Below are 15,876 nucleotides of genomic sequence, written 5' to 3'. Positions count from 1 at the left end.
TATTTAAAAAAAAAAAAAAGGCTAGGCTAAGACAAATAGCTCCTGGATAAATGTTGATATTGGTAGGTACATTTAAAGAGGTGACAGTAAAATTCCAAACCCTTGAACAGCACGCTTAAAATACCGAAATACTTGTCACACAAGTATTAGTTTCTTGTCAGGTCCTATTTTAATCCATCATTTTTAGAGCAATCAATACAAATCAAGGCGTTTCTCATACAATCCAACTTTTATTCAAATAGAATCACATTTAACAATCAGGGTCATATGGCTTAAAAACATCTGACCTGGGTTTTGGACTATACCAATGAGATGGATAGTTTGTGGTCAGCAGCCTTTAAAATAACACTCTTGATCCAGCACCAGATAAAGAGAAGGGACACAAGCTATTTGCTTTCATTGATTTTTTTAGTATGCATTAAATATTAATAAATAATAGGTTCTAAAACTGGCCTGTAAATGAAATAAACTGGATTTAAAAACATGGTAGATATGAGAGCTGCCACACAACCTACCCCAATCACCATACTGAATATTTGTGTGTTTACAGCACAAATGAAGTGGAGCTCTAGTCTCATCCCAGTGTGTTCATACTTCTTGCCCACCTCCTCCTGCGAATAGAAATCCCCCTTCTAAGAAAAATTTTTTTTTCCCATTACTGTGCTTCAAGAGTATAGGCCTTCAGGTTATCCAGTATGTATGGATTTTAGTCACAGAACCTTTTAACTAAAGCCTTTCCCTAAACAAAGAAAAAAAAAAAAAAAGAAAAAGAAAAAAGAAAAAGGCCATTTATTCGACAATCCTCCCAGACCACTTCTTCCCTGCCCAGTTAATGTACTACTCTGATTTAAACAAAGACAAGGGAGTGAAATGAGCATGGAGGTCTTCCTTTGCTGAGCCTGAGATCTGAGGCCCACTGCTCATCCACCATGAACTTACCTTCCCAGTCTCTGTTCTGCCTCTCCACCAACCACCTTAAACTCTAGGTGAAACAGCCTATAGACCACTCTCCAAAGCTAGCTTGAGCTTTCTTTCCACCATGCTGTTGCTCGTGTCATTTCCCATCCTTGGAAACCACCTTCCTTTCATTGCCAGTAAGTGTTTACTTTGTTACCTTTGCTTGTTAGCCAGCTGAAAAGCTCCACTCCTCCCATCACCTTTCCTAATGCTCCCTTACCTTTGGCAAGTCATGTGAACTCAGCGGCATGGCACAGTCAGCACTGGCAGACTATCTCACGGCACTGAGGGCAAACACATAGGACGCAAGGCTAAATTAACTCTATCTGCCCTTGTAGAATTTAAGATCTTGTCTGGGTAAGGCCTAAAAGGGGTTAAAAGATTACAGTTATCTTTGTTGAAAGTATTCATCTGCTTCTAAATTAAATAAACAATTTTAATGCAAACAGTCAGTAAGGCATCTTTCCCATTGCCCCCAGGATCTCATCTCTTTCTGCTGCTGTAGGCATAGATGGTGTCACTCCATTCTGTCTTCTCTGGACCATGACAGAATTCTGCACGTAAGTATAAAAAGAAGAAATCCAAATCAGTCATATATCAAATGCTACTCATTTGCCAGTTATTGGCCACTACTTCCTCAAACAGGAAATTCTAAAAACCAAGTGTAAAGAGGAACCAAAAAACTTATTCTAGGACTTCAGATTATGTTTTCAAACTAATTAAATAGAAGTGATCATTCCAACTACGCTGATGGTAATTGGGATGGGAATGTATATTATTCGAGTACAAGAGCACAAGAGTCCAGTCTATCAAGAGGATCTACTATATAATTGCCACATGAAAGCAATAGTTAATTTAGAAGATCTGGAAAGGAAGTAGCTGGATCTAGTGCTCAGAGATACAGAAATCACAGACCAAAGTCTCAAGAAAAATGAGACCATTTTAACAACCATGAGAGGTGGTGGGAAAGTAGAAGGCAGAAATGGAAGCATAAAATGCATGATGACAAAGCAAGCTCTCCATTCTGTTCATCCCCAGAACTAAAATTAAAACAAGGTTATTGTGTTAGGGCTGCAGCTCTTAAACACTCATAGGAAGACCGACCCACAGGAGACCTGCATTCTTTCAGCCTGAAGAAGGAGGAGGCAGCCACTAAAAGCTCGCAAGGATCCTTCAGGAAACACTGAGGAGAGTGAAAAACTTAAGTTTCCCCAGGCATCACCAAGAAGGGACTGTGGGTATGCACTGATTTGGGGCTTCAGTTTCATGCCTAAGAGAAGAGTTTCGACACAAAGCTAACCAAGCCAGGCTTACCCAGAATTTCCGGCAGTTTTTATACTTCAAGAAGTAAGTGGAGCACTGTTCCCTGTTGTAGTTATTTTCATCCATACATCGGGTAGAAGCATCGGATTCCTTAAATATGTAAGAAAGGCGTCATTTAAGAGGGTGAATGGGATCTTAAAAAAAAAAAACAACAAAAAACCCCCAAACTTCTGAAGCCACTTCCCTCCAGAACAGATAATATGAACTCATTCCCTTCTGCTCTTTTAATGAGCATGTAATGAACAGAAACTAAATTATCTTCCCAAGCATCCCAGCACTCATTCTGCTCAGGGCAGACATCTTCCTTTTCATAGTCTGGGTCAGTTTTCTGAATATCTGATTATGGGAACTTGAGCCAGGGTGCAGACTGAGATCATTTATCCCAGTTACCGTTTAACAAAGAAGCGGAGGCAGGGTGCAAGGTGCTGAAAATCACTACTGCACAGTGAGAATCAAAACCCAATCTCCCAACGCAGATTGCAGCTGTCCTGCTTTTCCAAGTTCTCACTTTGACGTGACTGTTTCATGTAAAGCAGGTTTCAAGATCCTAAGCAAGTCGCTAGTAACTGGTCTACATCAAGGCAACGTATATTAACACCACTCATCTCAATGTATTTTTGGCTATCATTCCCTCCATTATGCAACTACATATACCATTATGCATGCAGTTTTAATAGATATCATTAATATCACTTCAAAACCTAAGTGAACAACACAGGGCTGTGAGTTCAAAGGTAGGAGCTATTTGGGAATTAAAATTAAGCTGTCTAAACTGGAAGTAGATTGGATAACAAACTTCAAAGTGAAAAGTATGATTCTGAGAGGTCATCTAAAGGAAAGCTTTAACTCCAGGGATAGGTAATTTGCTTCATGGATCTAAGAAACACGGTCTATCTAAAGAAACTTAATAAAGCTGTTCAAAACAGATCAAATATACAAAACAAAGCTAAAATTCTATGCCAAATATTTAATGAATGTGTGCATTTGAAAAATGCATTTGGTTCAGGGAATGGCACCAGTCTGATGACTGCATTATTCCAGGGAGACAAAGCTACAAGTCAGTATTGCTAGTCATACCAAATAGATGCCAATAAGACTTTATTATTACAACAAAACATTTTGTGTACATGATACCCTTGTGGGAAGCTTTAGGCTTTAAACAGGCAAATTCCATTATAGGCCCTATTCATCGCCAGGCTGTCTTAAGGACAGGATGAAATTATTGCTATTAAAACAAATTTTAGTGGCAGTTGAAAAATATACTTTGCCACTTTCCACTTTTGGACTACAGACTTTCCCTGGTGTTACGTATTCCGTCTGGTGTTACAGTGGCAAATATATGCTTGCACATTATACAGATGGAAACTTTGAGGGGATGGATCTTTGTTACCTAAAACTGCTCTGCTGAAAGGAGGATACGCTGGCCAGGAATACTTTTGTACAGAAATAACTTTATTCAAGAACTTCAGAAAATGGATGCCCATAAGAACACAACAAGTCTGTTTTTCCAAGTTAATACTCGTGAAAATTAAAAGTAAATCACCTTACCGACAAGCAAGGGTTTAGGTCAGGATCTCTCAGCCTCCGCGCTACCATGGGCATCCTAATACTTTCCTTACTGCAGGGAGATGTTAGAGAAGAGAGTTACACAGTGAATGACAGAAAATAAATCAGTACATCTCATTACACCCCTGAGTACTTGAAAAATTAATTTTGGGATGCTTATCCAGTAAGGAACTTTGTATGCCCTCTCGATTATGACAATAAATATTTGGTTGGGTTTTTCCTTTGCATTGCTATGGTGCCTCAGCACAAAGGCCATATTTAAATTCATCCACTGAAATTTGATTATAATGTCCAGGAAGAAAGTTCAGTTATAGTTTATCTTTACTTCTAAAGGTTAAGCTATAAACACATTAAAAAAAAAAACCCTAAGAATACAGCATGCATTCTTTTTCAAAAGATATTTATTCATTTATGAGAGAGAGAGAGAGAGCAAGCCAATATGCACAAGTGTGGGGAGGCAGGAAGTGCAGAAGGAGACAAGCCGACTCTCTGCTGAGTGAGGAGTGTGCTTCCCTTCCAGGCTTAATCCCAGGCCCCTGAGATCATGATCAGAGCTGAAATCAAGAGTCCAATCCCTAACTGACTGAGCCACCTAGACCTCCCAAATATAGCATACATTCTAATGATTACTTCCTTATTATACCCTTGATCATTATACAAAATAAGTGTGGAACAAATAGTACAACCCAACATTAGCAAAAACATTTGTTTACTAAACCTAACTGCATACTCTGTAGCCAGCACTAGGGTGGTCAATATACTAAAAAAAAAACACAGTTATTGCTTAGTTGGCATTTTGAAAAGCTAAAAAAGAAAAACTGAAACTTTACTCCCAGTGGTATCTTCTATTTAACTGATACTTCCCTGGGTTAAAGGAAGTCATAAAATGCTACTGTGGTCCATTAACCTTCCAACTCAAGCCTTACACATGGAGAACTCTGCAGAAGTCCTCACCAATTAAAGATGATCACAGTTCCCTAAGAGCCAACTAGTGATTCCAAGTCAAGTCACACAGTACTCATATATGTCAACTATGTTCCAGGAAAACTGATCTCTATAATGGAGTTCATCTGAAATTGGTATGCCTATTATCTTGGAAGACATGTCATAGAAAGGAACTAAAAGAAAATTTAAAAAAACAATAATCAACAAACTATTTAATATTTCAAAGTGATTTTTTCATTCCACTATATGGGTATACTATTGATGAGCTACCCACAAGCATTTTTAAATGCTCTGCACTAAGTTTAAGGGCCTGAGCTAATATGTACTCTCGAATTCTCTTCTAGCTTAACCATCTTCCACCTAAAAATGGAAGCGGTAACGCAATATGACCTACACAACACCACCCAATAAAAAACTGCATCAGTCAGTATAACCAGACAAAGGTCAGAATTTTGGTATGAAATGGTTTCTACTTTTCTTGCCCTAGATGACACAGTTAAAAAGTATCAGTCATGGTAAAAGAAATAAGGTACATTCAGGAAAATCAATCAAACCTCGTAAGCTCCTAAAAAGTGGAGGTATTTGTAATCAAGAGTCACCCAGTTCAGAGACCAGGGTGTCCAGGCTAAAAGAGAAAAAAGTTTAGTCATTCCAGTATCCTTTCACTTTTAGGAATCTTCCAAGTAATCCTTATATTTCATGATTTTCCCTGAACAATACATGAATATATACCTAGCTAACAAAAGCATCTAGGTAAAAAAAGAAATTCAAGTGGCTATTCAATTTTATCTAGAAGCTTCTTCCTCTCCTGAACACAATTCTTTTGCTCGCTTGACTTCTCACTAAGAGAACACAGTACTAAGTAAATCCACACCCTTCTTTTTTACATCCATCCTATGATGTAAGAACACAGAATTCTACTTAGCTGTTTATATTCCCTATATATAATCTCAACAATAATGAGACATACACAAAACTCTGGTTGCGTGCCTTATATGAAGATGCACTTTCACTGCATTTTATTATCATTATCAGTCAAGAATTCTTTTAAAATAACATCTAGGTAACATCATATGTACACAAATCAAGTTTGAAGCATTAATTTATTCAGATTTCCTTTCCTTTCCTTTCCGGATTCTACATACGAGTCAATGTTAAGTTTGGATTTCTAAATGTCACCTTCTTTGCCTGAATCCTCACGTATCGACTGAAAATGAAGAGGAAATGCCTGTTTACAAGAAGAAGGGCTAAAGGGAAGATCGAGTGTTCTGATAGAGAACACTTGCCTGCTTACTTTCTGAAGGCACTCAACAAATATTACAGAGCTCTACATGCAAAGGACAGCCGGAAAGAAAACCAAAGATTTGAGGGAGGGGCCGCAAAAGCACAGCACAGTTGAGGAGTAACTCTAACACCTTCTCCAAAAGGCAAATTGCTTTAAAAAGTATGTGTTGATTTTCCATCCAGTTCACATCCCCAGAGGAAGAAAACGTTACTGAACATGTCCATGCTCACATGCTGGTCAGAGCCAAGGCAGGGGTCTGTGGCTCTGATAAAACGCAGATGCAACTAGCAGGAAACTGAAATACGTTATGTGAGAACCTAAAACCCTTACCCCACTGCTGAGCGCAGAAAGGCAGGGTCAGGAAGTCGGCATAGCAAGGCGGGGAGGGGTGGGGAAGTCGAATGAAGAAACTGGAGGTGCGGGTCCGCAGTCTCGCGACCTTCCGCGATGCTGCCTGTCGGTCTAACAGTGGACGACGGGCACAGAACACACCTTGCTGTGACCTTCGATGGAGCCGAGTGGGGCAGGGGGAAGGAAAACGCAGGAAACTGGGGGGGGGGGGGGGGGGGGGGGTGGCAATTACGCCCCAAAGGTTGAGAAGCAGGGTAAAGGAGAGCTGGGGTGCCCAGGCAGAGTGAGGGTCACTTTCCTCGTCTCCAGCCCGAACAAACCGGTGTCGTGGAAAGGAGAAGCGACAGGAAAGGGCCTGCGCTGAGGCAAGGCCTAGTGGCAGCGGCTTCACGCCGAAAGAAAGGATTCGGGCCCGCGGTGACCCAGGTGCACACTCCTCTTCTCGCATCCCCGCAGTCGCCGCGGAAGATGGGGCGGGGGAACCACTCACCTCGGACGGCCACCCTGCCAGCGCCCAGGCCGTCTCCAGCTCCAAACACGTCAATGGCTCACGCAGCAGGACCTTAAGTAGCGCGCATCCCAACGTGCTGCCCCCGCTCCCCGGCGGCCGCCGGCCCAATCAACGCGCGCCGCCGCCAGACTGACAGCCCTCCCGGGCCCTGCTGGGCGGGGGGCGGGCGGGTCTCACCCCGCCCCCAGCTGGCGGGAGGAGGGCCGAGGTGGGAGGAGTGGGCGGGGCGGGGCGCCCGGCCACGCCCCTACCCCCCCGCCCCGCCGCGCCCCCCACGCCGCGGCCCGCCTCTTAACACTTTGGTTTGATGGGCAGCACCAAAACCCAATCGGCGAGCCCATCCCTGGCGGCGGCGACGCCTAGTGGCCGGCCCCGGGGCGGAGCCCGCCTGGGGGGCGGGCACAGCGGCGGGCGGGGACCGGGGGCGGGCCGGCGGGAGGCGGGGGCGGTGGCCGAGGAGGCAGGGGGAGGCGGCGGTGGGCGCGACGTCGGCGGCGGCGGCGGCGGCGGCGGCAGCGGCAGCTGCAAGTTGGGCTGCAGGGGCAGCGCATACACTACAATGGCTGCTGGAAAGAGGCGTAAGGAAACAATTTCCAGGCCCGCCGCGTCCAGCCCGAAATATGAGAAAAAAATTATTAGAAATTCCGCGGGCGGTGTAAAGGCGGCGGACGGGCCGGAGGGAGGATGTTAAAGCCCCGCGGTGAGTTCTCCCGGGGTCCGGGGCGGCGGAGAGGCGTTTAGCGGGAGAAATATCAGGGTTATTTAAATTATGGGACTAGCCGAGGGGGCAGAGGAGCAACAGCGGCGGCAGGAGGAGGAAAAGTTTGTGCTACTCTCAGCCCCTGCTCAGGACCCCAGAGAGAAAAATAATAATAAAAAATAAAATAAAATAATTAAGCGGGGGTGTGGGGACTCCCGAAGTCGCTTCTGACAGGGCAGGGGGCGATGCGGCTGGAGACCCAAAGGTGAGGTCGGTGGGAAAAAAAAAAAACCCTTTATTCAGGGTCTGGAAAGTTTGAAAAGTTTTCCTCCTCCTCCTCCTCCTCCTCTCTGGTGCTGTGAATATTGTGACAGCGGCAGCGGCAGCAGCGAGAGCGGAAGACATTAGAGACCCGAAAAATAAGGGAAAAATTAATATAAATTCAGTTTTGAGAGTAAACTCTCCGCATTTTCCACCAAAACATCCCGGGGGAAGGTCGCTTCCCAAAGGGCCTGGCGGAAACCCGCAGTCGGCAATATTTGGGGGGCACTTTGAGTGACTTGGGGTAACTTTGCCCCTTTTTCAAAAGAGGTTTTTCTTTTTTGGAGAAATGAATTTGTTTTTGCCCTTTCCTCAGGTGGGCGAGTCGGGGTCGGGGTGCGGGGTCTGCGGGGAGGTGTGAGCCCTGGATGTGTGGCTGCGAGGGCGGGGGTAGGGGGAGGGGGTGCTAAATGAAAGCAGGAGATCTGCACAGAGCAGGGACAGCTTGTTGTCAGTATCATAAACAACCAAAATGGAGGGAGAACTCAGGCATATAACCAAATAAAATTTTTTTAAAAATCGCAAAAAATCCCTAAAAATCCGGGATGCTCCCCCTTTTCTCGCTAAAGGTAGAAGTATGAACCGCCTTACCCCTGAAGTCCATTTTGACTTTGCAGGGACCAAGGAGTTAATATTTATTTATTTTTTAAAACTTTCGAAGGGCAAAAGCCTTTTATAACTCAACCGACAATGAGAAAACGTGAAAATCCGATGCAAGAGAAGGAGGGGGAGGGAGGGGGGAAGTGGTAGTGCAGAAACTGCTAAACTTATTGGTAATGTGGATTGATCTGAGATAAGATAAACACTATATTTACTATTTTATAACTCTCTTTTAATGATCTTTGCGGGGTGTTTTTTTTTTTTTTTTTTTTTTTTTGGTGGAAAAAAAAGTGATGCCATTTTCTTAATAGAGTTAATGTGTGTGATTGGAAGAATAAACCTTTCCGGCTTTAGATTGCATTTTCGTCGCATTTATGTTTCAGGTTTTGTTAGTGGCTCCCTCCTTTCTTTAAACTGGGCTCTACAGAGGAGGGGTAGAGAGGTGATGTTGCACAGAGAGACTGGAGTGCAGGACTGGAGCACCTTTTGGGGAGGGGTGGGGCGTTGCTTGGTTTCTCCCTTCCTGACCCGTTTGTCACCTGTTCATTCTCTGTAAAGAGTATTAAGCTGAAGTTTTCTGGTTTTACGTATATAAAAGGATGGTGCCTCTTGCATCACATTGAAGTTAATGGGAAAGTGCTGCTGATGTTGGTTCCACGTGGGATATGGGACAGAGCAGGGCATTTTAAAGGGACAGCTTCTCTTTTCTTATGATTTTCATCACCTGCACACAATCACTGTCTGAAGACCAAAGGCAGAGGTGCTGGGAGGGTGTGGTGGTGGAAGAGCCATCTCTTTCCATTACTCAAATGCACCCACCTTTAGGAGTGATGGAAGGAAAGGAGAGATAAACAGGCTCAACAGAAGATGGATATTGTGTAGATTAGTTTGTATCCAAGCTGTTCTTTTGTGTAACAAGCCTCCCAGGAACTTTTCATGTTACCTTTCTTTGCTTTGGAAGCTGATTTTGGAAGGATTTGTGGAAAAATGGAAATAGTTTAAGGTGTGTGGTGTAATGGTATAGCATTATTGAACAGTTATGAATTCTGTGCAGTAAGATCAAAGAGCTGTGTATGCCCATAATGTGATTTTACAGCCATTTTATAAAAGCTGTAAAATACCTAATATTCAATTTGGCTTAAGGTACATTGAAGACTTCTGGTTGAAAACTGCAGACAGAGTGGTGGAGATTCTTTAACACTGTAAGCAGTAGGCATTTCTTTAAGGGGAGAAAAAAGCACATACACCAACAACATGGAAAAGTTTACACATACCCATTTTTAAAGCCCATCCTATACATGTGCTGTAACTGTGCTACTTTGAAATTAAAAGGTTTTAAAATCCTGAGACCTATCAGTTTGCATCTTTTAAGTTGAATTTATTTGTGTTATTTAACAGGAAATGTTTACTGATCATATACTAATGTTGACTTTAATGGTTGACATTTTCACAATATTTTCAAAATTTAAAATATGTTAATTGTTAGCTGAATTCTGTTTGAGATTAAGGTTCATCTCAAATAGAATTGACTTGTGCTCCGTTTTCCACAGGTATATGGAGTTTTGAAATAAATGCCTATTTTCCTTTGTTTTTTTTATGAGTTATAGAAATAGATTAAAATTAGAGCTGGGTTTTTGTACATTTTATACAGACTATTTTTTCTTTCCCTACTGTACAAACAGATTATTGTTTTGAAGCCCATTGTATGTTAACATGTGTTCACAACTGAACTCCTATCTGCACCTTTCAGTAAATACCTCCCGATCAGCATTACATCGGCACAGTGTTTGAGTACATCATCTTGTGGTTTCTGATTTTGGAAGCAATTACACCTTTCTAAGAACTCATTAAAAATTATTCCCATGAACCACTGTTAAATCAAAACTGATTGAAAAGTGATTAAATTATCAATGGGAAAGGGAAACTTCCCCTTCCCCCAAATAATCATCTGTCCAGAGGTTTCAGAATGCCATTATTATTTATACAACCTTTGAAATTTCTCTTACATTTTTATTGTACTTTGGCTGATGAAAGTTACATTAATTATAAGTAGTCAGAATTAGGCTCTCTGTTTAAAATAAATGAGATTTTTGGATCTTAATTGTTGCCACTTCGACAGACTATATACTACTAACAAATAAATTCAGTTTCTGTAAAAGTGAAGGAAAAATATTTCTTCCAATTACATTAGACCATTGAGTTATTCAGTTTGTTTGGACTTCATAACTTCAAGTTATGATTAGTTTATTGTCAACCTAAGTAAAAGTGCTGTCATTGTGATTTTTTTCCTCTCTCACAAAGGGTAGTATAAAAGTTTCTTCGTGTTTGGGTTTTACACAAGTGGCTGCTTATCTGAATTAGAAAATGCATTGAGAGTGCGCAAAGTATAAAAACTTTAATTTGTTGGAGAGTATTATTTAGGTAGAGCATAGCATAATATCTAATTTGAATTGGTTGTATTGGGCTTTTTTAATATCTCAGATATAATGTCTGTTGAACATACTTTTTCTGAAGCTACCACTGAATTACACCTATTTAAAGAAATAATCCAAGGATATTGTGTACTCAAAATCTTTATTTCAATTAGAGTTAGAGAAAGCTCCTACTTTGAGATTCTTACTTGAAATTTATATGCCTTATTCTGCTATTTGAAATTCTATAAGGAGTTTAGCTGTTATGGAAGATAATTTATGGATAAATAATCCAAGGATATTGTATATTCAAAATCTTCATTCCAGTTACAGTTAGCAAAACTTCCTACTTTGAGATTATTACTTGAAATTTATATGTCTAATTCTGCCATTTGAAATTCTATAAGGAATTTAGCTGTTGTGGAAGATAGTTTATAGATATGGGCTAGTACTGAAAAAATCCCATGTCTGTATGTTTATTATAACCAAAATATTTTAATAAACAGATATCTAGAGCTAAATAAATTAGTGAATTTGCCTTTATCAATATAATTTTAAATTTTTAAGGGTACTCTTTGTATTTTAATATCCTACAAAGGTGGAATTTTTTTTCCTTCATTTTTAACATAATGCTGGTTGTTGCCATACACATTTTGGTTGGTATTCTGGAAATTTTCCTTTCTAAGGATTAAATTGTTATTTGCTAAATGAAATGTAATGCTCCTGTCTTGGGTATTTGAAAAGCCAGATAACTTTAAGCTGTATCTGTAACCATCTTTAAAGTTTTGTTTCAATAATCATTTGCCCCTTGAGTTGTGTAATCAAAATATTGGTTCCTTCTAGGAATGTTTTAATATTTTTATTTAGAACTCTGTTCTTTGGGAAATTAAGATGTACAAAAAATTACCTGTTACCCACACATTTACGTACACACACACACACACACCCCCAGGAAAAGGTTCTGCTGAAAGTTTACTCAAACGGCATGGAATACTCGTTCTTTTTTATGTGTTTCCAAATGCATAAGGAATAAATATAAATTTTTTCTCTTTGTGTTGATAATATCTTAGATTCTTTAGTTATTTGAGTAAGGGAAGAGTTTCAGAAGAAGGAAAAAACAACTGAATGTGTTCAACAAAATCCAAGATAGTGAATATGTTAAAGGTAAAAGGGCTATAAATTGTCCCTTGAGCCATGTTTTAAATGTTTAAAGGACCTGATAAACACCTTTTCTGAAACATCAAATACTTAGATATATATCAGCCACTGTGAAAAAACAAAAGTGGACCTTTAATTTCTTTAATTTTTACAGGAATTAATGTAGGCAGCATATTTAACCAATTAGTAAATGTTTAGGTAGCCATGTGAAAGTATTTACAAATAAGTTAAATATGAGGGCAGGGTATGTCAGATTGATAAGCTGTAAAGTTAACTATGATTTTAGGATTCATGGGTGGGAATTCTTTCCCATTTTATGATAAGATCACTTTGGAGGTAGCTCATTTTTACTTTTTGCATGTATTTCAGTGTCTAATTTTTATTGAAATGCCTGAACCTGACATCTACTCTGTTACTGCTTTTCATTTATAATAGGACAAGTTTTATATTTCATTAGCAAATTTAATTTTCAAGCTTAATTAAGAGAAATTAATGAAAAAGTGTAGGTCATAATATTTTATAAAAGTGTTAGTGTATAGTTATTAACATTTGATGTTGTAAGAAATATACATGTACGAAAGCCTTCTAGAAATTATGACAGAGGCAGAAGTTGATTTTTACTTCTAAATCACTTGGCCTCCTGTCCAGTGGTTTGCATTCTACTCAGTTTGTACACCTGTCCCTGCCTTCTCTTTCCAGAGTGGTATTGACAAGGTTAGGGTGCTGGGGAACTACCAAGGGTGGTTTGGTATTTTTATTTTCTGTATGTTTGGTATTTTTGTTTTCTGTATGTATTGTCGTTTGTAGTCCTTAGGGTGTTAAGGCTTTTGCCTTTTTTTTTTTTTTTTTAATGCTTATAAGAAAACAAATCCATTTTTATAAAACAAATAATTTCTCATTTTGAAAAAGTGAAGTGGTGTGATACTGCATTAAAATTGTTAGTGTTTAAAAGTCCCTGGATGTCTTGTAAACAGAGTTACTGCAGGATCATGGTATTAAAACTAACCACAGTGTGTGTTGGGAATTTGAGATGACTACCTAAGAAATGTGTGTGCATATGTAAAGTGAGTGAATTTAGGCAATTAGGTCCTAGATTAATAGGATAAACAGTTTGCTTGAAATGTTTCCTTGCATTTTTTTTAAAGTGGAATTTTTTTTCCTAATCTAAAAACAGAAAACCTAGAACTACAAAGGTGTTAGAAAGTTTATTTGATGCCTTTTAAAAATAAGAGTTTAAAGAATGAAAGTGTGTAATGAGAATATAAGAATGGACTAAAATGTCCAAAATTAATAGGAAAGAAATAGGGAGATGAGAATTTCAGAATAAAATAAAAATCATGGCAAATTTAAAAATTGACTTGAGTAAAGAATAACTACATACAAAGCAAAAATAATAAATTTACCCTCTGAAAGTGGAGAGATAATTGGGGGAATCTATAAGAGAGTATTTTCAGTACAAATTGCTGACTTTATAATAAACTTTTAAAAATACATTCCCCCAAAGCCTTTCTTCTGTATCTTCTTAGGTTTGAATTAAACTAAATTAAATTCTAAGAATAATTTTTAGTGGTTATTTTCAATTCTTTATTTTTAAGTAAGGAAAAATATTTTTTTCATATTTTAAAAATATTTTAAAGATTATTTTAAATGTGTACCTAAGGGAAATGTTCTGAAAAATCTTAGAAAATATTGAAAATTATCTTATCCATTTTTCATCAGAAAGTTTAAAGCTTTGTTAGGTTAATGAAATGGATTTTAAAAACTTAACCTAAGAACAAGGTACTTTGTGGGCTTTTTTAGGGCAATTTGTATCATTTCCTACACACTTAATAACATTTAAAAAGCTTTTCAAAAGGTAAAGATAAGAACAGTCAACAAAATTCTAAATTTCTGGATTGTTTTTCGGTATATGCTGACAGTTAAAGGAAATTTTTCTTTCCTATTTATTAATTAGCAATTGACTTTCTGAAGGAGGATCTAGACTTCTTATGTTCTGGTGTGGAAGTTTCCTTTAGTATAAGAAAATATTTTGAGGTTAGAGGTGGCATCTTTTCCTAAAAGGCAAATGAATCCCCTACAGATTGTGAATGATGATGTGCCCTTGCAGAGTCTTGAACTCTACCTTTCTTGAGAATAAGAGGCTCATTTTAGACTTGGAGTTATCAAACACTTGAATTATTGTCTCAAACCTATATTGAAATTGCATGTGTGCATATTGATTACTTATGATAGCCTATCTTTTGGTTTCTGAATATGGAAATATTAATTCTCAGAGTAAATGCTACAGCTAAACGGCTGCCATCAGTTTTTTTTTAATTTCTATGATTTTAATCAATAATTAGATATTAGAGCCTTTAATTTTGAGATACATTTTTGGAGACTGTTAAACTAGAAATCGATCAGAGAATGAGGGATTTAGCCTTTTGGCTAGAAGGCAAGCTGAGAAAATGTTTTAATCGGTTTTGTTCACTTGAAGGTGTATTGATAAAAAGTTGATTGAATTGTTCTCCATCAGGAGAATTTTAAGAAACTGAACCTGACAGATTAAGGTTGTTCAAACGTTCGGGTTAAAAATGACACCAGCTGAATTTTAGTCTGCTACATTTTCTAAGTAATTTGATTTTATTTTCTTGTATTGTCTTAAAGCTGGAATTACATAGTGCCCACATCACTTTTCATCATACCCTAAAAGAGCTAGAATATCAGGGTTGTTGTTTTTTTAAATCAACTTTAGCAAATGAAATGAAAATACGGTTTTATTTAAGAATATATTACCTTTCTTAAGCTTTTTGTATTTCCTAAATATAATTCCTATAACTGCTCTGTTCCAAAGAAGAGAAATTAGCTCCCTTACTTTAAAATTGAATTTGTTTTAAATTTGCAGTTTATGAGAGTTGTGTCTTTATATAGCTGAGTAAGATCTATTTTAACCTTAAAATTAATATGACCAACATATCTGATTAGGGACTATATCTCAAACATGAATTTACTTTCCTTGTATTTCTAAACTTGTTTTCTAAGTAAATCTGAGAAAATGTTTTTCATGTGTTTTTCTAATTTGTTATTGTCTGAGGTCATTTAATTGGATAAAATTTCAACCTTGGTTATGTTACTTTTCTAATATTAGTATTTTGTTTGCAAATCACTATTCAAATGCTAATAGTTTCAGCTCTAAAATAGAATTAGACATATAAGAAAATAGGTAGGTAAATTATACCAGGGGTTGTGGAAGCAGCTCTAGTAGTTCTTATTTGGAAGAGTTTAAAATGTTTCAAAGAAGGAAAATGCCTACAAATACAGGGTACTCTTCTAACAGCAGTTGGTGATATTTTATGTTTTTCTTTGAATGCTTCATAAAATTTGAGCATCCTCAGAGCTCCTGTCATATAAACAAATAACTGATTTTACTATGCCCAGTGTAAAGTGTATATATCAGGCTTAACTTTTAAGGTAATTTGCTTCAGTTTCTTTTTAAGAACAAAGTTTAAGACAAATATTCCTTAGCAATAATTTCACATACAGTATATTTTAAAAGGTAATGCATGTAAAATATTTAATTATAAATCAAAATGGAAATAACTATCATGTAACAGATCTAATTAGATATAGAATAAAGGTTTTAAATATTTGGATAACTTGATGTACTACTGAAATTAGGGAATCTTAATTTGAAAGCTGTTCTGTACCTGAATTTATTTTTATATGCCTAGAAGTTTGTAAACAAAGTGAATACATATCGTTATCTGAC

The 15,876-nt window shown here is 38.2% G+C and overlaps 2 protein-coding genes across 2 annotated transcripts in view; one reads left to right on the top strand and one right to left on the bottom strand.

Annotated features, from left to right (window-relative positions):
- Nucleotides 1-1,372: 1,372 nt before the first annotated feature.
- On the bottom strand, nt 1,373-7,027 carry CHCHD7 (coiled-coil-helix-coiled-coil-helix domain containing 7). Its single transcript, XM_059392857.1, has 4 exons — nt 6,918-7,027; nt 3,829-3,898; nt 2,272-2,370; nt 1,373-1,511 (listed from the first exon to the last, which is right to left on the bottom strand). Exons 2-4 carry the CDS (start codon nt 3,880-3,882, stop codon nt 1,407-1,409), a joined length of 258 nt encoding a protein of 85 aa, XP_059248840.1. The 5' UTR covers nt 3,883-3,898; nt 6,918-7,027; the 3' UTR covers nt 1,373-1,406.
- Nucleotides 7,028-7,439: 412 nt separating this feature from the next.
- Nucleotides 7,440-15,876, top strand: part of PLAG1 (PLAG1 zinc finger) — a 47,278-nt gene continuing 38,841 nt past the window's right edge. The window contains exon 1 of the mRNA XM_059392856.1: nt 7,440-7,638. The gene's annotated coding sequence lies outside the window, so the exon portion shown is untranslated. The remainder of the gene's footprint in view (nt 7,639-15,876) is intronic.

Source organism: Mustela nigripes, chromosome 3 (genome assembly GCF_022355385.1).
Source record: "Mustela nigripes isolate SB6536 chromosome 3, MUSNIG.SB6536, whole genome shotgun sequence".
NCBI classification, from domain to species: Eukaryota; Metazoa; Chordata; class Mammalia; order Carnivora; family Mustelidae; genus Mustela; species Mustela nigripes.
The sequence above is the reverse complement of the archived record's forward strand: the minus strand, read 5'-3'. Positions and strand labels throughout refer to the sequence as shown.